The 22,601-nt window shown below is 35.0% G+C and overlaps 1 protein-coding gene and 1 long non-coding RNA gene across 3 annotated transcripts; one reads left to right on the forward strand and one right to left on the reverse strand.

The window, feature by feature from the left end:
* Window positions 1-1,106: 1,106 nt before the first annotated feature.
* slc22a16 (solute carrier family 22 member 16) lies at window positions 1,107-18,840 on the forward strand. Of its 2 annotated transcripts, NM_001025488.1 has the most exons (9): window positions 1,136-1,185; window positions 2,969-3,442; window positions 4,939-5,056; window positions 6,270-6,584; window positions 7,051-7,279; window positions 8,649-8,776; window positions 14,609-14,718; window positions 16,234-16,333; window positions 16,505-16,678. In NM_001025488.1, the coding sequence occupies exons 1-9, from the start codon at window positions 1,136-1,138 to the stop codon at window positions 16,676-16,678; spliced, it is 1,698 nt and encodes a 565-aa protein (NP_001020659.1). The 2 variants fall into 2 exon arrangements, with proteins under 2 accessions (XP_073788719.1, NP_001020659.1); XM_073932618.1 differs by lacking the exon at window positions 2,969-3,442 and having other exon boundaries at window positions 1,107-1,185; window positions 16,505-18,840.
* Window positions 7,445-22,491, reverse strand: LOC141379313 (uncharacterized). Its single transcript, XR_012395861.1, has 3 exons — window positions 22,218-22,491; window positions 18,914-19,058; window positions 7,445-8,785 (listed from the first exon to the last, which is right to left on the reverse strand). It is a non-coding gene; the product is annotated as an uncharacterized lncRNA (long non-coding RNA).
* Window positions 22,492-22,601: the final 110 nt, after the last annotated feature.

Here is a 22,601-nt window from a genome sequence, read left to right on the forward strand (position 1 = left end):
AAAAACTAATCATTAAAGTACTGTGAACTTACTCAATTTAAGTTGAAATAATGAGGTATTTAAATAACTTATCACCTTCAACATTGAGTTCAAAACTCTTTTGAAATGAGTAGATTTAACTTGCAGTAAATTTTGAGTTAACTACACTCATTTTATTTAATAAAGTTGACAGTTGAGTTTTTTGAGAAGCTCTAAAATTACAAGATACAGTTTTATCAATAAAACTGCCACCGTGTAACCCCTATTAATTAATAAAAAATTGTCATGAGTAAACTATGCGTTTGGAACAGCATTCACAATGTAATTCTCAATATGATAACACTGCAAAAAATATGTTAATAAACAGCTGTATGTAGCTCAGGAGTCTTGAGTATTTTGTGTTTACTTATAAACCCAGATTACAGTAATCTGTGCTCAACAACTTTTGCTGTTGTTTGTATATTTTATAAAAAAAATTTATAAATCTACAAACAATAACTTGAACACTACTGGCCGGTCGCTGCCTGTTTTTAGCTCTAGTTTTACTTGACAAACCCCAAAATGTTTAAGATCAAAAGTTGTTCCTGCAGCTGAATAAGGCCCCATAATGTAATTTGGAAATGTAAATAAACAGAAGACAAAATAAATCACACTGCTAATATATTTAAAGTGTATGAAAAATTAACATGAAACATTGATTGGATAAACATAAGCTAGAATGATTAGATCGTTTTTGATGAAAAGGATTCACAAATATCCATTACAGACACATAGAGAGATATGTTCAGGTAAAGGGGCACGTTTACACGTATAAAAATATTTCCAGAGGCACCGCGAAGTGCTTTGTCACTTCTTTCAGCCCTTGACATGAGTTACGCACGATAGAAAACAACTCTGGCACACTTGAAGCATACGAGGATGAAGCAACATAATCTAATTTCAGCTGTTCAGGGCACTTGTGGCTCTTCGGTCTTCGGGGTGTCGCATTACCAAACCTTACCCAAACTTTTTGGATTTAATCATTGCTAGCCGTGGAGTGGAAAGTTCCCCGCCGAAACCGCCCCTCCTACTAAGGATCTATGATCTCAAACATGTACAAATTGAAAAGAGTCAGTAAAGAGCTCTTCACACTGTTGAGGACCCAAACCAGCCTAAAATGACCACCGGCGTTGAGAGGCTTTTTGACGAACTTGGACACTTTAAAAGGTATGCTACTTTTTTGTCCTCGCGAAGTCAGAGGCATTTTTTGTTGTCAGTATTTAATGCTGACCATAAAATATCGTATTCATAATCCTATGAATCTTTTTTTCTTCATTTAATTTGGTTCTCTGTAAATTCGCCCGAAGCTAAGGTGCTTGGGTGAGCAGGTAGAACAAGTTTACACACATGGTTTAAATACTTTCACAAGCATAACTTAAGAAATTTAAGTGATATTGTTGAATATTTATTTAATCTGAATATAAGAATATTTTGGCGAACCATGACCCGTTAAAGATGGAATTCAAAGGAGATGAGTGAGTGACAAAAAATAAGGCGTTTTTATTTTTTTTACGTCTAGTCTGTTATATATCACTTAAAGTTTTTTTTTTGACCGACTAGAAGTTGTGCAGATGAGAACCTTTTTAACTGTTACAATGAACCCTGCTTTTATTTGATACTTTGTGACACTAACGATGCACTTTTTTTCTGAATGTGTGAAAATGTGAATTTTCTTACCTATGCACAGCTGTGTTGCGATTAGGTCCCGTTATATGTATGACCATGATGTCCTGGTTGCAGTGTTCATTGCAAAAAAACAACAAACAAACAAAAAAAAAAAACTCCGACATTTATGTATTTAATTAATTCATAAAAAGCTTGGCCAGTTATTTTATTTTAAAAAGTTAATACGCTAACATTATTCAGATAGATATTTCAGAAAACATTTAAAACTATCATATGGTCATGTTGCAATTTGTCCTTCCCTCACATGTTACAATGAGTCCCGCATATGAGGCAAGTGTCACATTTCACTTCCATTCTTTTTGGATAAATACTGAATATACAAAAGTATACACTGCCTGCTCGCTTTGAACATCCAGTGTAATATGGGAGAAAGATATTGTAAACAGATTTGTATTGCATTCATCCCAGTTAATGCATGTCGCTATTTACAATATTGTTTGTCCTGCTGTATGGAAGGTTATGAAAAGTTTAATGTAAAACTGGATATTCAGTAGTTTCGGGAACTAATAAACTAACCAACTAACTAAATGAATAAATAAAACCATGTCAATTCTGCCTCTAACTTATAACCTAAAGCAGGGGTGTCAAACTCAATTCCTGGAGGGCCGAAGCCCTGCACAGTTAAGTTCCAACCCTGCTCCAACACACTTACCTGTAGGTTTCAAACAAGCCTGAAGGACTCAATTAGTTTGATCAGGTGTGTTTAATTAGGGTTGGAACTAAACTGTGTATAGCTGCGGCCCTTTTGGAACTTTCAGTACCTTTTACCTTGAGTAAAAAATAATTCTGGGTGACGCAGTGGCACAGTAGGTAGTGCTGTCGCCACACAGCAAGAAGATCGCTGGTTCGAGTTTCAGCTGGGCCAGTTGGCATTTCTATATGGAGTTTGCATGTTCTCCCTGCATTCTCGTGGGTTTCCTCCGGGTGCTCTGGTTTCCCCCACAGTCCAAAGATATGCAGTACAGGTGAATTGAGTATTCTAAATTGTCCGTAGTGTATTAGTGTGTGTGTGGATGTTTCATTAGAGATGGGTTGCAGCTGGAAGTGCATCCGCTGCGTAAAACATACTGTATGCTGTATAAGTTGGCAGTTCATACTGCTGTGGCGACCCCAGATTAATAAAGGGACAAAGCTGAAAAGGAAATAAATGAACAAACTAATAACTAATTCCAATGATAGCCTCGATTATTTTCTCCTTGAGTCTTAAGGATGTGTTATTCAGTCAGTAATTAATTTCCAATTTAACCTTCTACTTTCTCTTCAGGTTTCAGGCATGCCTCTACTTTGCTGCAATTTTCCAGGCCATCTCTTGTGGAATACATTACCTGGCCTCAGTTTTCTTAGTCGAAACACCTAAATTTCTTTGTAATCCTCCTTTGAATATCACAGATGTTCTCTACAAAAACCTTTCTTTCACATCCCTGGCAGATATCTGGACTCATTATAAGACAGGTGATGGACCTGTGGTTGTACGGACATCTCAAGGAGACCAGTGGGAACTTAGTCCTTGTTTAAAAGCACTGCGACTTGATGCCATTAATTTTCAATATGAATTTTTTGGGAACAAATCCGTGGAGTCTTGTGGTGCATTTGTATATGATCACAGTGAGGTTGAGCAAAGCATCGTAACAGACTGGGACCTGGTGTGCGAGAGGGAATGGCTAGCCAAGCTTACACAACCAACTTTCATGCTGGGAGTTTTGATTGGAGCATTGATGTTTGGGGATGCAGCAGATAGGTAAATTATTATTAATTATATTCAGTACACCCTCATGAATCTAACCCTTAAAAAAATCAATGACTTGATTGGTTTAGTCATTTTGTAAGCATTTTAATAGAGCAATGAGGATTTCAGATGTCCTCACACTATTCTCTTTTTTCTTTTTATACAAATCTGTCCCTCTGTTCCCACTCCTTTATAAGTTTTTTATTGTGTAAAAAAGAGAGGGGAAAAATCAGACATAAAATAAAACTAAATTAAATACTCAAAAAATCTAGGAAAACACGCAAGTTTATTTTTCATGTTGAAGAACATATTCACCGGTAACCACTGACATCCATAGAAGGAAAATCAAATACTATGGCAATCAATGGTTACCAGTTTATATCATTCTTCAAAATATCTTCATTTGTGTTCAACAGAAGAAAGAAAGTCAAACATGTTTGTGACAAGTGAAGGGTGAGTAAATGATGACAGAATTTTCAGTTCTGGGTGAACTGAACTGTATGGTATTTTTCATACCACATAAACCATGTATTCAAAGCAACAGATGAACAAGATAAATAAAATGGCGTACATCAGTCCAGAGAATTAAAGTGAGCATACAGTACATGCACAATGTAAAATATGCTGAGTTCCACGCAATTGATAATTGTTAATTACATTAACTTTACAAACGAGTGGATTTAACATAAAGGTTAATTTGTTTCCCCAAAAAACTTTGAGTTGTGTTGTTTCAGTTTATTAAAAAAAAAAAAAAGTGGCTTGAACAAACAGCAAACGTCCTTTTTTGAGTGTAGATTGGGGCACGTTTTAAAGAACACAGTACCAACAGGAGTAAAGTGATATTTTGGACTAAAATTTAAACATTATTTATTAAATAATATTTAATATTAAAACAAGTTGTCAGAGTTTTTACCAGCAGTTTCTGACAGAACAGTGCACTTGAATAACAAGACAAATTGACTCTGTGTTATGAAACTACATTAAACCTCAATATTAAATATGGCGTAATGCTTTACAAATTGGCAAATATTTGAATTTCCAATAAGATAGCTAAGAGCACTAAGAGAGCTTCACAGGATGTGCAGTCACACTGCATGGTTGCACATAAACAGGATACCACAGGTTCACATTCCAGAAGGCTGGTAATGACTGTCCATTTCCACACTAGACAGCAGAGAACTGTAGGTATTTGTTTGTGTTCATCTCACAGATTGGTCCTAGTTTTACAGCAATAGAACAATATGACATTAAATATGTCAGTCTCATTTGGAATGGAATCAAATTTGAAACGGACAAAGGTGAAGTCAAGCAAAAACAGCCCACTGGGTTGCTTTGATAAAAAACTTATCTTGTTTAAATTAAAACTGCTGTTTACCTGTATGATTATCAAGTAACAAAGCTATTAAAAAAAAAACATTTATATTAATCTACTTTGTTGTCTGTAGGCATATTCAATAAATGGGTTTCTGTTGGAAATGATGAACAATATATTCTTTACTTTTTTCCAGAATTGGCAGACGTCCTGTTCTCATGGCTACCAGCTTGTGCCAGTTTATTTTTGGGGTCACGGTAGCATTTACAGGAAACTACTATCTCTTTGTGGTGATGCGATTCCTTCTCGCCACGGTAAGCTGATTGGTCCATATTCTGAATGTCTGCCTTTATATCTGCATTCACAAATGCTTACATCGAATGCCTCTTAAATTACAATTCTGCAGGTAGTTCATAATCTGAGGGATGGTGGTGATATCGCCAAGTCTGATTAGATAAAGTCCTGTGAACTGACGTCCATTTTTATTCGATACTTAACATAAATATCAACCAAAACATGCAAACACACTAGATATCCTAAAAACTAACAATACAGATACTAACATCTAAAAAAAAACTATATTTTAATTTCATGGAACCTTTAAAGCTGTTTCTTTAAACATCAGTCTTTCCATCTGTTCCCTTTTTTCTTTGTTTATTCCACACTCTTTTTTACTTGCTGTTTCATTTTAATTTAAAATCTAAATCCCATCATAGTGCAATCATCTAAGACAAAACTGACCAGAAACAACTAATCAAATTTAACATGTCAAAAACAGCCCCCACCCAAAAAGCTTCTTGTTTGCCGAAATAAAGTCAAAATAAATCAGTTGTGAATGTCAACTGCATTAAAACAGTTTCCTAGATTTTAATATATCAGATTATTGATTTAGAATGCGTAATTAACTCAGTTTATGTAGAAAGCTAAATTAATTTACCACAATTTTTGATAAAATATCGTAATGAGGTAGAAACACACACACACACACACACACACACACACACACGCTAGAAATGTATAAACTCACATTCAGCCCATCTAAAATGTAGCTTAGTTTTTTGTAAAACATTAGATCAAATATCTTTAGTTGAAACCTTGCTTCTTGGTGATATATAAAAAGCTAATCAACTGCTACTGACACTTTGAGAGGTCAAATCAGTCATTTCATTTTATAACACTTTAATGCAGTGTCAGGAGCCATGGGTGTTAATTTACTATGATTTGTTTGGACTCTCACGGTGATGTTTGCCATTGACTTGCATTCTGAGAATTACCAAGAACCACAGTTTGAGCTCAACAATCACTTTACTTAAGTAATCTGTTTTACTGTAAAGTCACCTATGTCTTGGATGGAATAAATGAGTAGCATATTTTCATTTTTGGGTTAACAATTTCTTTAAAAATCAACATCTCTGGAGGTAAAAAAAAAAAAAAACTCATACAAGAAAATGCTTCATTGCCATCTGTGCTGTTTCCACCTGACTGTCGATTAATTTAGCCTAAATTGTTCTTTCTGTGTGTTGACAGGTATCAAGTGGGTATCTTGTTGTAGTCTTTGTGTACGTGACAGAGTTTACAGGAATTAAGGTGCGCACATGGACCTCTATGCATGTGCACGCAGCCTTTGCTGTTGGCATTATGGTAGTGGCTCTAGTGGGTTACCTTGTTCGCGTCTGGTGGATCTACCAGATCATCCTCACACTCAGTACCTCCCCGTTCTTACTTTACTGCTGGAAGTTTCCTGAAACGCCTTTCTACCTGATGGCTAAAGGCCGGTACAAGGAGGCCCAGGAGCTGTTGGACACTATGGCCTACATCAATGGCCTGCCACCCACACTTAAGGTAGACTCACTCAATAGCAATGCACAGAATTCTGTCATAATTATGCAGATAGCAGACATTTTTCAGAATCTTTTGGAAAAAAAAGGTAGTTCCACCATAATTGAATTGATTTAAAACATTCTGTAAAAATTGATGGGCACCTCATGTTAAAATAAAGAAATAGAAATAAGTTGCACACAGTAATAAATTGGTACTGTGTGTTAAAATGTACATAAAAAGAAATGCACGAAAACTTCAAAATCTACTACACATGCAGTATATTATCAAAATGTGCAATGATAGTAGCAAATAGAACATATTTCATCACATTTTTTACAATTACAAACCTACACTAAAATTTGAACCTATACACTTTCCTGATAATATTATAAATATTATAATATTGTAAGGGATTAATAAAAAAATTAGAAGTTTTGTAAGCAATGTGGTAAACTAATGTTTACTTCCAATGCTTCACTGATCTTAGGTGTCAGATTTACAAGATGGATGTGATAGAACACCACTGAAGGATAATAAACAGGCAATGGAAGTTGAGAAAAGGCTGAGCATGCTGGACATGTTTGGAAGCTTGAAAATGGCTGGCCGTAGTGCCACCTGCTGGGCTATCTGGTTTATCGGAAGCTTGGGATACTACGTCTTTAGCCTGGGCTCTGTCAACTTGGGAGGAAACCAGTATATCAACCTCTTCTTGGCTGGTAATGTGACTAATGTGTGCGCATGTATTGATGCAGTCTTATGTCATTTTAAACATGTTATATATATATATATATATATATATATATATATATATATATATATATATATATATATATATATATATATATATATATATATATATATATATATTTTTTTTTTTTTTTCAAATAATGGGCTGTTTTCTATTGTCTTGCTATAACAATGAATGGAGCGTGTAGCTGTTAAATTTGATGGAGGAGTATTATAAAAGCATCACAGGAGTGGTTTGTGCACTTATTCATACAGGGACAATTCTGTACATTTTTACATTGTGTTGTTTTATTGCCATTTCAAAGTGTGACTTATACTACCTGTGTTTTGGTGGTATACAATAGGATTCTGTATAAAATTGAAAAACAAAACAAAAAAATTGAAATTAAAATCCTAACTTTTACTTATTGGTTGCCCCCAAAGCACCTGGAATATGTACCTATTGACAAATGACATTTTGTACACATGTGACCATTCTTCAATAATTTAGCATTTTCCTTTAAGGGTTAGTCCAGCCAGAAATAAAAATTATGTTAATAATTACTCAACCTCATGTCGTTCTTATCCTCTGAGACCTACGTTTGTCTTCTGAATATTTTGGATGAAATCTGAGCGCTCTCTCATCTTCTATACAGCTGCAGTCCTGAGAAGTCCAGTAAAGGGAACCAAAAACATAATTAAACCATTCCATGTAACTTCATGTGATTACAGTTGAAGTGAATCACATCAAAGTGCCAAAAACACCTTTGTGCAATAATAAACAAATTACTTTATTTGCCTTTGTCTTCTCTCCTGCATCAGGTTAGGGAGTGCATACACTACAGACAGTATGATGTGTTGCCATTACAGCAGCATATTGCCTGTGGTAAATTCACATCCCAATCTGACACAGAAGTCATAGGTGAACAGGGTCATTTTTACAGTTTTTTTCTGGACTATGTATGTCTCAAAACCATTGCAGTCAATGGAGGATGAGGTGGTTATCGAAAATCATCTAAAATATCTAGATAATTTGTGTTCCAAAGATGAGAGGGACTGGAACAACATGAGTGTGGATTATTGACAACAGACTTTTTATTGGGTGAACTAACACTTTAAAAGCTTAATGCAGATTGCTATTCAGTGGTTTTAAACTTATGAGCACGAGCACAAACCTTTTTCAATAAAACAATTATATTTAGTCAAACTGCTAATTTTAGATCAAAATTTGTTTATGAAAATACAACAAAACTGACAAAAACATTTAAACACCTTTAGGATATAACCTTGCACTGAATTAATTTTCATATTATACTACATTAGCAGTACATTCAATATACTTTTTCTGGCTGTTGTTAGGTGCTGTTGAGGTTCCTTCGTACCTGATTGGCTGCTTTGCAATGGATCGGTTTGGTAGGAAGAAGACATGTGCCCCGGCTCTACTGCTCGGTGGAGTGGCCTGCATGCTTATTATTGTGGTGCCCCAGGTATGAGATCTATTGAGGAACATGCAAACTCAAATATAGCAGTTTAATTACAATGAAACACATCATTGTAAATTGTTGAATGTTTTACTTTTAGTTATGGCATCAAATTGGTGGTATTGAAGGAGGCTCTTATGGTAAAACATGATGCAAAATGCTTGCATTGCAAATTTTAAACATTATTATATTATTATATATAATTAATGTCCTGTTTGTGGCACATTAGTATATGTGAGGGGGAAAACTTTTCAAGATGGGTGGTGACCATGGTGGCTATTTTGAAGTCGACCATCCTGGATCCAACTTTTGGAACTTTTAGGAAGAGGGTCATTTGACACATCAAACTTATTGGGAAGATACAAGATATGCAGCACTGGAAACTACAGATACTTGAAGCCTGTGCTGGCATTTCTCCGGCGGTGGCCGTCTTCAAAATGGCCACCATTGTCACCACCCATCTTGAAAAGTTTGCCCCCTTACATATACTAATGTGCCACAAACAGGAACATTCCCATTTTATTAAGATGTATCCATATAAAAGGCCCACCCTGTGTGTGTGTGTGTGTGTGTGTGTGTGTGTGTGTGTGTGTGTGTGTGTGTGTGTGTGTGTGTGTGTGTGTGTGTGTGTGTGTGTGTATACACACACACACACACACACACACATACATAATAGAAAACAAAATATGCTTATTTTTAAAAAAGGATTGCTAATAACTTTTGCTCAATCAATCGATTGATCAATCAATCAATCAATCAATCAATTGATGTCTGTACAGTTGACAGTGTAGCTCCAATAAACCCTTCAACTGAGGGACTTTGCTTAGTGCATCGGCTATCGGTTAAACTGAGATTTGGGTGTTAAGCTAAGAGTGAAGGCAGATGAATGTTAGCTATCAGGAGTGCATATAAGTGGCACAAATAACTGGAGAACAACTGCAAACATCATTGGTTTATTCATTTAAGAACGTTCTTTTAGAAAATAGATAGTGAAGTTTTGTTGAGCTTTTAAGAAAAACACACACTTTAAAATGAATTTGCTACACAGAAATCTAAACGCTATTTCTCAGTTTGGTACTGCTTTAGGTTAGCTTTAGTTATATTACACTGTACTGACATTTAAATTAATCATTTGGTGCAATCCACTTATTATGTACAAGAGTGCTTTTACTTATATTTTAAAATGTATCTCCGTGTAATTCATTTCTGTAATTGCATTTATAATTACATCCCTTACAATTGAACCCACACTACTACCAAACTATACTGTTCAACACTTCAATAGTACCTCAAGCACAATACAAGACGAACACAATAAGAACATTGTAATAATTTGTTGACGTGAGTGCCTAGTAGTTAAGGGCACTCAAAATAAAGTGGGGCCTTTAATTTCATAGAGCATTTATGGCAGTTGGCAGGCCGTTTTGAGCAATAAATGAAGCACAAAAGAAATTACTATTTTGAGGGAAGTACGTGTCTCAAATTGATTTTTGTTCTGATTGACCTAGAATCAATATGCAATATGCAAGCTAGTGTTGTAATCATCATTTAGTTCCTGGGAGGAACTGGGTGATTATTGAAATGAATGATTAACCCTGGCAGCAGAGTGCATGTGTGCGTGTGTTTGTTTTTCACATGGTAACTGAGGCAGCTGCTTGCATCTCATGTTCTGTATTTAATGAATCTTTCTGCACCCAATTTCTCCGGTTTCTTTCCGTAGAGCTTTAACAGCAGTGATACATTTATTATACTTTTAAGTTTTGATTTTAACAGGTCCCATATTCCATAAACTGACAAGTGTGAGTAAATGGTAGTGAGACAAGTTATACGTTTGTATTTATTATATTTTTGACTTGTGTTTATTATAAAACGATTGGTCACGGCACACACAACCCACCTCATGTACTATGGAAAGGGGCGTGTAATCATTGTGACAACATACTGGCAGCTGTGTTGGTATAGCAACAAGGTTTTAAAAGCACCGTCTATTCTATTTAGAGGATGTGAATTTAGTGCAAAAGCTTGTGTAGATTAGAAGAGGACTATGTTCTTCGCTATGAAACCCTCACTTCTAACTCCCTAGTAGGATTTGTGGTATTGGAACACCTTTAAAGCAACAGTTCACCAAACAAAGAAAAATCTGACATCAATTTCTTTCACGAATTTTATACCAGTTTCAGTTTTTTTATATTTAAAAAAAAATAATAATAAATAAATAGATAATGATAATAATAATAGGCGAATTAGTGGCGCAGTAGGTAGTGGTGTTGCCTCACAGCCAAGAAGGTCGCTGGGTCGTTGGTTCAAGCCTCGGCTCAGTTGGCGTTTCTGTGTGGAGTTTGCATGTTCTCCCTGCGTTCACGTGGGTTTCCTCCGGGTGCTCCGGTTCCCCCACAGTCCAAAGACATGCGGTACAGGTGAATTGGGTAGGCTAAATTGTCCGTAGTGTGTGTGGATGTTTCCCAGAGATGGGTTGCGGCTGCCCTTAATAAAGGGACTAAGCCGACAAGAAAATGAATGAATGAATAATAATTATAATAATAATAATAATTAGGTTTTTATAGGATAGATTTTTTCTTCTATTGAACACTACATAATAAATTTTGAAGAAAGCTGGAAACCTGAATTGTTTATATATATATATATATATATATATATATATATATATATATATATATATATATATATATATACACACACACACACACACACACACACACACACACACACACACACACACACACACACACACACACACACACACACACACACACACATATATATATATATATATATATACACACACACATATATATATGTATATATATATATATATAGTTGTATGGAAGTGTGTGTGTGTGTATGTGTGTACTTGAAGAAAGCTGGAAACCTGTAACCATTGCCTTTCATAGAATTAGTCACTATTACTATTGAGATTAATGGTTACAGGTTTTCAACTTTCTTCAAAATATCTTATTTTGTGTTCAACACAAAAAAAAAACATCCTATAAAAAGCTTATTATTATTATCGAACTTTCCATTTGAGGCTATTTCGGATAAACAATTCTGTTTTTTCTTTTCTTTTTTCTCTGTATTGACCAGAGCATCCGAAATGGAGCAAGTCAAAACATGCCTAAAATCATATTGTGCATGTCACACAGACTGTCAAACTTGTCTGGCTTGAAATTAATAATTAATATCCAGCTGTCTGTTAGACATTGCATCAATGCAGATATTCATATGATGTTATCTTTGGTGTCACGAGACCACTGTTTAAGCATCTGACAGTGGGAATTATTTGCACATAAAAAAATCATTTGAATATGTTAGAAGTAGTAAAAAATAAATAAATAAATAAAAAATGGACTACTTTTCCTCAAAGTCAGTGCCAAATTCACTAAAAACAAGTGGCAGCTTCCTTAACGTGTTGACTTGAGTTGCATATCTGCAGGTTTCAGAATTAGTCTTGGTTCTTGAGTAACTCATGTATGCACATGCCCTATACGTCAGTACAGAATGTATGTTAAATTGCTGGACAAAAACTTAAATGTACTCAATGTATTTTAGAATTGTTTTAACCATTATTGTTTGCAAATGTTGGAAGAATTTATAATAATAAAAATATCTATATAGATTTCTTCTTTAAAAGTATATATAAACACAATTATAAAATCTAAAAAATTATATAATTGCTTACATTAGTTCATAGTACTGTAGGTGGCAACAAGGGGCTGTCTTTATGTGTGCTATTGCTGCATCTGAAATTGCATAGTATGCACTTAAAATAATTGTCAGAATTCCACTGGTAAACAAACACAAACCTACTGTACATTGATAACATGGCAATGTAGTTCATCCAAATTAAATATATATCACACACATTGATACTAATGGTTGCAAAGGAATTATTTATTAAAAATAAGTATCTATCAAAGACTGAGATTTAGGATGCAGGCAATGATTCAAAACATTTTTTATAAAGCACAGAGTCAGAGTGAAAGCAAGGAAACCAGTCACTCTTATTATGAGTGAGTCATTAAATCAGTATTAAGTGATTTAATTAAGTGATTCATTCCAAACAATGGCTACGAGAATGTATTTGGTTTGAAGTAATTACTTTCTAACTGCTTTAAAAGATGTTCTATTTAGTATTAATGATTAAACTACATTTGTCATGTTATCTTAGTCAAATCGACCATAAGCAATAGTTGTATTGCTAAGATACAGTAGTTTTGTTTTGTTCCAGTGGATGTGCAACTCACCTAAAGTAATAGGTCTTTCTGAAACAGTTTGTTACTATTTTATGTATTTAGACATTTCACATACTGCAGTCAATTATTGATTAAAGATGACAAGCGTTAGGGAGTTTCTACAACCACAATTCACATTGATAAACTACTAAGTTAATGTTAATATAACGTTAATGATAACACTTTTTTATTTTGTTGGCAGAGTTTGATTATATATTAGTTTAGCCCACTTTCTAGACAATATGGCAGACATAAAGTACAGTGATGAGATAATTCATCCAAAAATGACAATTCTGTTATAAGTTACTCAACCATGAACTTGTTTCAAACTTAGTTTTCCTTCTCCTATTGATTACAAAAGAATATTAGAAACTGGTGGCCATTGACATCCGGAGTTTTCCTTCTCCTTTTCTACTTCTACTACTAATTCTAATAATAATACTAAAAATAATAACAATAACAACAAATTGCTTTGGCACTTTCAAAAGTAGCGCATAAAAGCACTTTACATGCATATGAGAAAAAAAACAAACAAACATTAAATAAACCTTAGCCCACAGTTTAAACAGTTAAAACAGCTTCAGAAGACCATAGAGCGCACAAAGGGACATCAGGGGTTAAAAGTTCAGTCTAAGGAGCTAAGGCTTTCATTCAAGTCTTTATAAGCAAGCATGAGATTTTTTTTAAAATCAATATTAAAACTGATAGGAAGCAACTTATGCAATTTTCCTAAGATAAGTCTAATGTGCTGTGTTGCACACTGGTCCTTGTGAGAATTCTAGAGTTTTGCACCTGCTTTTGAACCTTCAGCCAACAAAGCATTACAAAAATCAATTCACATAAATACAAAGGTTAACTATTAACTTTTGAGCCACAGAAAAAAAACAGCATGAAGTTTTATTAAATCATTTTTCAATACAATTTTCTAGTGATTTATGTACTGGACTTTAAAAGGATTTGTGAAAAACTTTGTTTACCACTTTGTTTACATTTTATTTAGTTACTATATTCTAGAATGATTCAGCATTAACCCTCATGTTTTAATTTTTACTAAATTCTGTGCAGAAATAGCAAACAATATCTGTAGATTCTGTGTGGCCTTATAAGTAAATAAGTACTACCATATTGACAATTTAACTGTATTAAAGTATTGCAGTTGGTCTGAAATTTTCAAGAAATATCTCAGTCAGTCTTGGTCACTAGCAAGTCACTGAAAACACAAACTTAACTGATCATGTTAGTGGGTTGATATTCCATCAACATCACGCCACCCCTCATCGCTAATAGTTACACTGCTGACATCTGAAATATCCCAATGTGGCTTGAGTACAGCCGCCGTTGCTCCAAAAAATCTTTAAATAGACCTGTCATCTAAGGTAGCTGTTTATACATATGGCAGCTGCCTGCTTCTGAGAGGGGGTTAAAGGGAACATGTCTGGGGGACGTTTAGACTTGTGTCTGATCCCACATTTAATGCAGCCCTACTATGGCCTGCTGCTGGCAACATCTCGCAACAGCTGATTGCCAAAACATTGTTGCAGATGAATATGCTGTAGTTTAACTGTGTGGTTCTCTCTCTTTGTTTCAGGATGTTGAAGTATTGGCTATAGTCTTGAGTATGACAGGAAAATTCGCCATTGCCATTGCATTTGGTCTGATTTACTTGTACACCTGTGAGCTTTACCCCACAATCATCAGGTATGTCTCATTCTAAAACAGAAAATGGAGTTGTCCACAGTAAAGCCTGGAACACACCACAGAACAGAATTTGGCATCATAGAATTGATTGCACTGTAAACATTTATATTATAAGAATGAACTAGGAAGGATCCCACACTGCCATTTCAGGATGCTTTTAAAAGTCAAACTCAAGAAGAAATATGTGGCTGATCTCTGCATGGGAAATTTGATAAATTTCTAAATCTTTAGGCAAGCTCTGACCCATCCAGAAAAAAACAATGTGTAGAGTGTTTCAATCCTAAAGAAATACAGTAGTTCTGCCAAAATAAAAGCATTGTGTACCACTACAATGCTGTCAAACTACCATCACTTTTGTTGATCCTGTTTTTAAAAGTTAGCATTTTCCTGAAAATAAATGAAAAGTCAAAAACCATTGAATGAAATATATTGTGTTCAAATACAGTACATGTTGTTTTTGCATATTGGATCGGTTCTTTTGCTGAATACATCTGACAAAGACATAAGGTTGAAGTAAGAATTATTAGCCCCCCTTTGATTTAGATTTTTTCCCCCACAAATTATGTTTAACAGGGCACAGAATGTTTCACAGTATGTCTGATAATATTTTTTCTTCTAGAGAAAGTCTTATTTGTTTTAAACACCATTTTAAGATCAAAATTATTAGCCCCTTTAAGCTATATTTTTTTCAATAGTCTACAGAACAAACCATCGTTATACAATAACTTGCCTTACCCTAATCTGACTAGTTAACCTAATTAACTTAGTTAAGCCTTTAAATGTCACTTTAAGCTGTATAGAAGTGTCTTGAAAAATATCTAGTCAAATATTATTTACTGTCATCATGGCAAAGATAAAATAAATCAGTTATTATAAATGAGTTAATAAAACTATTTCGTTAAGAAATGTGTTGAAAAAATATGCTGTCTGTTAAACAGAAATTGGGTCAGAATTATTTATATATATATATATATATATATATATATATATATATATATATATATATATATATATATATATATATATATATATATACATACATACATACATACATACATACATACATACATACATACATACATACATACATACATACATGCACGAATGTTTTTTTAAAGGCTTAATTAGGTTAATTAGGCAAATCATTGTATAATGATGGTTTGTTCTGTAAACAGTCAAAAAAATATTGCTTAAAGGGCACCTATTATGAAAATCATCTTTTGTAAGCTGTTTGGACAGAATTGTGTGCAGGTATAGTGTGTACACAGTCATATTGGAATGACAGAAACACAAAAAGTCTCTTTTTTTTATTTCCTGATGTTAAAATAGGACCCAAATCCCACTGATTTTGAAGCCCTCCGCAACGTGACATAGGACTAAAATACGTAATGCTGTGGAATAAATCCCTGCTCTGTTAAACATCATTTGGAAAATATTTGAAAAAGAAATAATAAATTCCTAAGAGGGCCAATAATTCTGACTTCAACTATACTGTATATGTATCTGGTCCGGCAGGTCTTTGGCTGTAGGGAGTGGTAGTATGATGTGTCGGGTGGGAAGTGTTGTGGCTCCTTTCTGTGTTTACCTTGCTGACATCTGGATCTATCTGCCGCAGGTATGTACCAATTCCACAAGGCTACACAGATTAACTATTTCAGTGTTCACATGAACTAACTGTAACCCTCCGTATTATTAGAAGTAAAAGATAAAAACACAGGAATTAATATTACAGACCCAGTTTCGACCTGGTAATGTTACATTTTTTTCTCTCCTATTTATTTTGTAGCTCATCGTGGGAATTCTGGCGTTCATCATTGGGATCTTGACTATGTTTCTGCCAGAGACTCTGGGAGAGCCCCTTACCTCCACTTTGGAAGAAGCTGAAGCTCTTGGCTCAAAGCCCAACACAAAGAACACTGAAGTGAATGCACTAGAGATGAACCAATCCATCAAAGCTTAAATCCTTTTTCACACAGGATTCCAGAAAGTGCCTCTACTGGACTGACAACAGTACTCTATGATACAATCTTTTTTTTTTTTTTTTTTTTTTTACAAATACGATAGTTGTTTGGTGCGGGCTTTTTTTTTTTTTTGGTGGATGAAGCCGTTGTGTGTGTGTATGTGAGTTTGAGAGATAAATATTAACAGTATATTTAACTGTGATTGTGAAATTTTATAATTTTATCTTAATTTTAACAGTTTACAAGGCAGGACCTGGTGTATCCAAACCACTATAACATTTTTTCCATTTCAGCCTGTTCACTTATGCATATTTTAATGTGCTGACATATACACAGTGTAGTTTAAGCAGATAATATGTTGAATTGTTTGTTGGAAAATAAGTATAAGCACTGATAAAAACAATAGCTAAGAAATCCGTGTTATCGAAATAACGGAATTTCACATCAAACCTTTGCTGTTAAATGCATTCGATTTATTGATTTGTCAAAATTAGTAGAATTTAAGAAATCCAAATCTATGCTTGATTTTGAAGCTGATTCTTAGCTGTTTTTAATTATATTTTATTAGGAATGTAAGCAAACATTTTGATGCATTAATGTGTTAAAGGTGCTGTATGTAAGTTTTTGACTCTTATTAAATATCTTAATATGTTTTCAGATATTTAAGAAACGCGCTATGTGAACATTCTTGTTTATCTGAAAAACAATGCTGAAGTCAGATATTCTGCTTTGAAAATGTGCATTACATGCCGAAATGTCTGTCTTTGTTTTGGTTCTTTTTAACCCACCCAATGACAGTTTAGTCAATTATATTTCAGCACAGCGGGTTGCCTTTGTGGAAAACTGCGTATTTCGTTTATTCATTCAGCATGCGTCCGAGACCGAAATGCGACCTCCGGTGGACATTGATATTTGAAATAAGACCCAGATTCTTAGTTCCACATGAGGGTATTAATAAGCAAATAATACAAATATTACAAATGTAAGCATTAGGTGAGTAGGTTACAATGTAACACTGTGTCCTAACAGTACGTTATGTGATGAGATTTGCAGTGATAATCAATTTGGCTGTTTGCACCAGACTATTCCAGAGAAATGTAAATGCAGCCATTCAGAAGCACAGAATATTCCCTCACTCACGAAACGGTTAGGTTTATAATCTAATTAATACATATTAAACCACTTTAACATTATTAATTGTACATGCTGAATCACTGATATGCGTTTTATTTTCACAGATCTGAAGTTCAATTTCTTAAGGTTTATTTTATTTTCAAGATCTGAGTTGAATTATCTGCTGTTGCTTTCAGTAGAATGGCAATAAATGTCATGTAAAATGGTATTCAAACTCATATTATTAGCATTTAACACAAACACTTGTTAGTTTTCTGTTGTTCACCTGTGAGAAATAGAAACCATTTTTGAAATATCAATTTGAGGTGTTTGTCAGAACAAAAACTCCTTTTAATATGGAAAATATTCCCTCTACCCTGTGCCTTTGCTTTTATTTAGAACATGATTTAAATCAGCCTTTAGGCTCGACCGTCAGACTTGCTCCTTAATCTGGTAACCTGCGCTTGCATTTGTTTTAATTCAGGAATGTAATACCTAGTTCAACCATTGGGTGTCAAACTTACATACTGCACCTTTAAGGATTTTAAACCCCATCTAACCTTGTCCATTGACAATATTAGCACAAGCATTGCTTCAGTTGATAAAAGAAACTTTAGTTTCTTATGAGTTACAGTAACAATGTTAGTTTTTATTCATTAAAAGTCAGATCTTTCAAATTGTATAAAGTGGTTTTATACAATTGCATCTCAGGGTTAAGCTCCAAATTGGTGAGTATTGTTCATAGTAAACTGTGACTGTACTTTAGAATACTTAAAAACTTTACGTATTTTTATTTTAATTTAATCCTCCTTTCCTGTGTTCTCGGTTGCTATGTATAGGAGAGGCCTTTTTGTTGTTTTTGTTGAAGATTTAATAGTAGTATTGTGTGCTAAAATTGTTGTTGTTGTTTCCCTCAAGCTCTTAAATCTGTGGTGTGTTTTTGGACCAAAGAGACAGGGATAGTAATTTCTTACTGTAGTTGAACATAGTTGTCATGGCAACATGCTTATCCATAAAATGTAATATATAAATAAATATCTTTAACACAGAGCTGTTTCACAAAAAAATATACTGGTTTCAAATGTTGGTAATAGCAAGCTTTAAATGTGCTGTTCTCCTACCTTTAATTCCCTGGTGAAAAAAAAAGAGACTCTCATGGAAAAGGTGAGAAATATTTTCCAGGTTAACAGGAGTAAGGCAGGCGTTTCTCATTCGCTGTGACAGAGGGGAGGAGGCCCAGGACAAGATGTGTACAGCCAGTTCTTACTAAAACAAGATGAAAAAAAACAAAAACAAAACAAAAAAACAGACATCAATAAAAGTATATCATTGCAGTCAGAGTTTCTGATTGTATACACTACCTGACAAAAGTCTTGTCGCCTACCCAAGTCTTAGGAACAACAAATAATAACTTGACTCGAAGTTGATCATTTAGTATCAGAAGTGGCTTATATGAAAGGCAAATGACACTATATTATGCTCATTTTACCAAAATAAAATCTGATCATATCTCAATTTTTAACGATTTAATTAGAACAGTAAGGTCTGACTTTGCTTAGACAAAAGTCTTGTCACCTAACAGAAATAATGTACAGTATAGAAAATAAAGTCATGGTGCATTGGAAAAAAGAATTAGTGTGACTCCCATGAGCTTGGAAGTCTGCATCCATACATCTCTGCAATTACTCAAATAACTTAAAGTCATCTGGAATGGCAAAGAAAGCGTTCTTGCAGGACTCCCAGAGTTCATCAAGATTCCTTGAATTCATCTTCACCTTCTCCTCCGTCATCTTACCCCAGACATGCTCAATAAAGCTCACAGCGGAATGAACCGCCAACTTATCCAGCACATGTTTTAAGCAGTGGATGCCTTTCCAGCCGCAACCCATCTCTGGGAAACATCCATACACACTCATTTACACTCATACAGTACGGACAATTTAGTCTACCCAATTCACCTGTACTGCTTGTCTCTGGACTGTGGGGCAAACCGGAGCACCGGAGAAAACCCACGCAAATGTGGGGAGAACATGCAAACTCCACACAAAAACGCCTTTTGACCCAGCTGAGGCTCAAACCAGCTACCTTCTTGCTGTGAGGTGACAGCACTACCTACTGCGCCACCATGACGCCCTACTTTTCCAAATGATCAACTAAAAATCAAGTTATTATGTGTTGCTCTTACAACCTGGATCGATGACAAGACTTTTGTCAGTTAGTGTATAAAGACACTATTGTGTTATTGATTTAAAACTTTGCTGAGCATTCACATAACAGCATGTTCTTCCTGTGTTTATTGGAGTGCTATTGTAAGCAGAAGCATATTTCACAAATGAATCTCTATTGTGATTTGAACAATCTAAGTGGGCCTACTTTACACATCCCACACAACAAATTCACCCACTCGTTTATAGTGCAGTCTGTTTCAAACTTCTGCCTAACAGTGGTGCTTTTTATCACAAACACTGTGATATTGAGAAAAATCATATTACTCATGAGCAAGAACAAACTTTTCAGCCGCCTTCACAAAACGATGAGGGTGGAGGACGGGCGGTGGGGGTTGTGGGCGCGCTTGTACCCTACTTATGCATGTGGTGTTTGGGTTATCAGTGCTGGCCTACAAACACAAATAGAAATGATCTCTTGTGGACAGGGCCAGCTGGACACTGCACTTTGACCCTGCTAAGATACCCGGCTAAGCACAAACACACATGCTCACACTGACGCATGCCTATTTCAGAACAAACCTATTTCAGAAGACAGATCTAACCAGTCGAAAAGCTTCCTTGAACACACATTTGTACAAGACAGTGTGCTGAGAGACTCATTACATTTAGCTGTTTTTTTAGAAACAAGGTAAAAATGTAATATAGAATCAAACAGTTGAGTAAGCAACTATTTGCTTAAAATGATTTGGAATAGATGTTTATGTGCAGCTAAATCACGACTTTGAAAATCATTGCAAAGCTAATGCAGCTGGGGCTTAGCGAAGCAATGGCTCCTTCCTGTGTTGAACTTGGGAAATGCACATTGGCTGGAAATGCAGTATTTTCAGAGCACTTGCTCATCTTTAACTTAGTTAACTGGCAAAGAAAAGGTCGTTCATGACAAATGTCTAATGAATCATTCCATTATCATTGAAGGTGCACTGTTTCATTCTGAAAATTAGAAAAGGCTGATTTAACATTTTAGTTTTCATTAAGCGAAAATGGGGCATCACGGTGGCGCAGTGGGTAGCACAATCACCTCACAGCAAGAAGTTCGCTGGTTTAGTTGGCATTTCTTTGTGGAGCCTACAAGTCAAATGACATGCGCTACAGCATGCCTCAGATTAATAAAGGGACTAAGCTGAAAAGAAAATGAATGATTGAATAAAGTGAAAATGAGACATCTTACACATTGTATGCATTCATTGTCTACAGATAGGTACAGACTGGCGACAAGTGAATAAAATTAAAGGCTCATTTTCCCTTTGTTAATGCAAACCACATATATTTAGCAAAAAAAAATAAACATTGAAGTTTTCACTCTTATTTGCAAAGTAAAATACTTAAAGGATAAAAAAATGTCCTCATTACAACCTAAATAGTTTAAAATAATGATTAAATAGCTTAACTAAGTTTTTTGTGAAGATAGTTTATTTATAATTATGTGGGCTTCTAAGAATGGACATCATTTTGTTTAGCACATACGGAAAAGTTGTATGTGTGTGAGTGGCAGTTTTGTGACAGTGCACAAAGTATTAATGCATTGAAATTATTATTGTTTCTGATATCGTTTTCTTTATACATATATAAAGAAGAGTTCTTCCTGTAGAGTTCAGCTCCAACTCTGATCAAACACAACAAAATAGGATCTGAAGGAGCACTTGGTAGGCCCAATTAACAAGTGGTGCTCGCTGCAGAGCCATTTGGGTAGAGCTGAGCTCCAGCGAGGGGGAGCTTGAGCTCTCGCTCCTCCTTTTTTGCACTTCTTCTACGAGTGATGTCACTGGGGGTAGGGTTAGGGGTGGGGTTGGTGTACGCATTAAAACAGCTTATAAGAGGATGAGCGAGAGCTCATGCTCCCCCTAGCTGTGGCTCAGCTCTAGACAGGTGCGTTTTTTCAAGGTTGCAACTCTGCAGGACGGTAGATCTCCAGGATGGACACTCCTAACAAAAATCCTTAAATTTAATAAAATGTTAAATACCTGTTTAAAAAAAGGCCACTGATGATGGTAGAAAAAAAAATCTCAAAGTGGAAAAAATATTAAAACATGATAATTTTAGTTGACTTTTTAATTACATTTCTGTCTTTTGTGGGCCTGTGTAACGTTAGAACCTTTTTAGAAATTGATGCACAAGTCACCCTTTTGTTACATTAATCCTTAACAAATGCAAAGGTTATCTATCCTGTGTAGGCCATTAGAACAATGTTGTTGCTTACCTTCTCTTAGACTGAATCCTTGAAAGTTCGTTCAAAGTGACAGAATTTGGGGGAGAAAAAAAGCACAGACCACATTTTGAAGATTTTGAGTCCTCACATGGACCCATCGTTTTAAATCACGAATGAACAGTTCTTAATCATGTCAATAAATCTACTTGTGTAAAAAGTGTGCTTAATAATTAAGAAAAACAACGGTACAGTGCAAGTATTTTGTTTGTTTACACGCTAGCTTACCCCGCAGCTGTCCGAATCTCTTTCGTTCAAACCACTATTCAAAAGTAGGCGGGACGGGGCAGTTTCTTCAGTTCTGCAGTCCAATCAAATGCGCTTTAACGCCTCATACCTGAAAATGATTTGCTCACGTCTTTGTCAGTCTTTCAAAGA

This window comes from Danio rerio, chromosome 20 (genome assembly GCF_049306965.1).
Source record: "Danio rerio strain Tuebingen ecotype United States chromosome 20, GRCz12tu, whole genome shotgun sequence".
Taxonomy (NCBI): domain Eukaryota; kingdom Metazoa; phylum Chordata; class Actinopteri; order Cypriniformes; family Danionidae; genus Danio; species Danio rerio.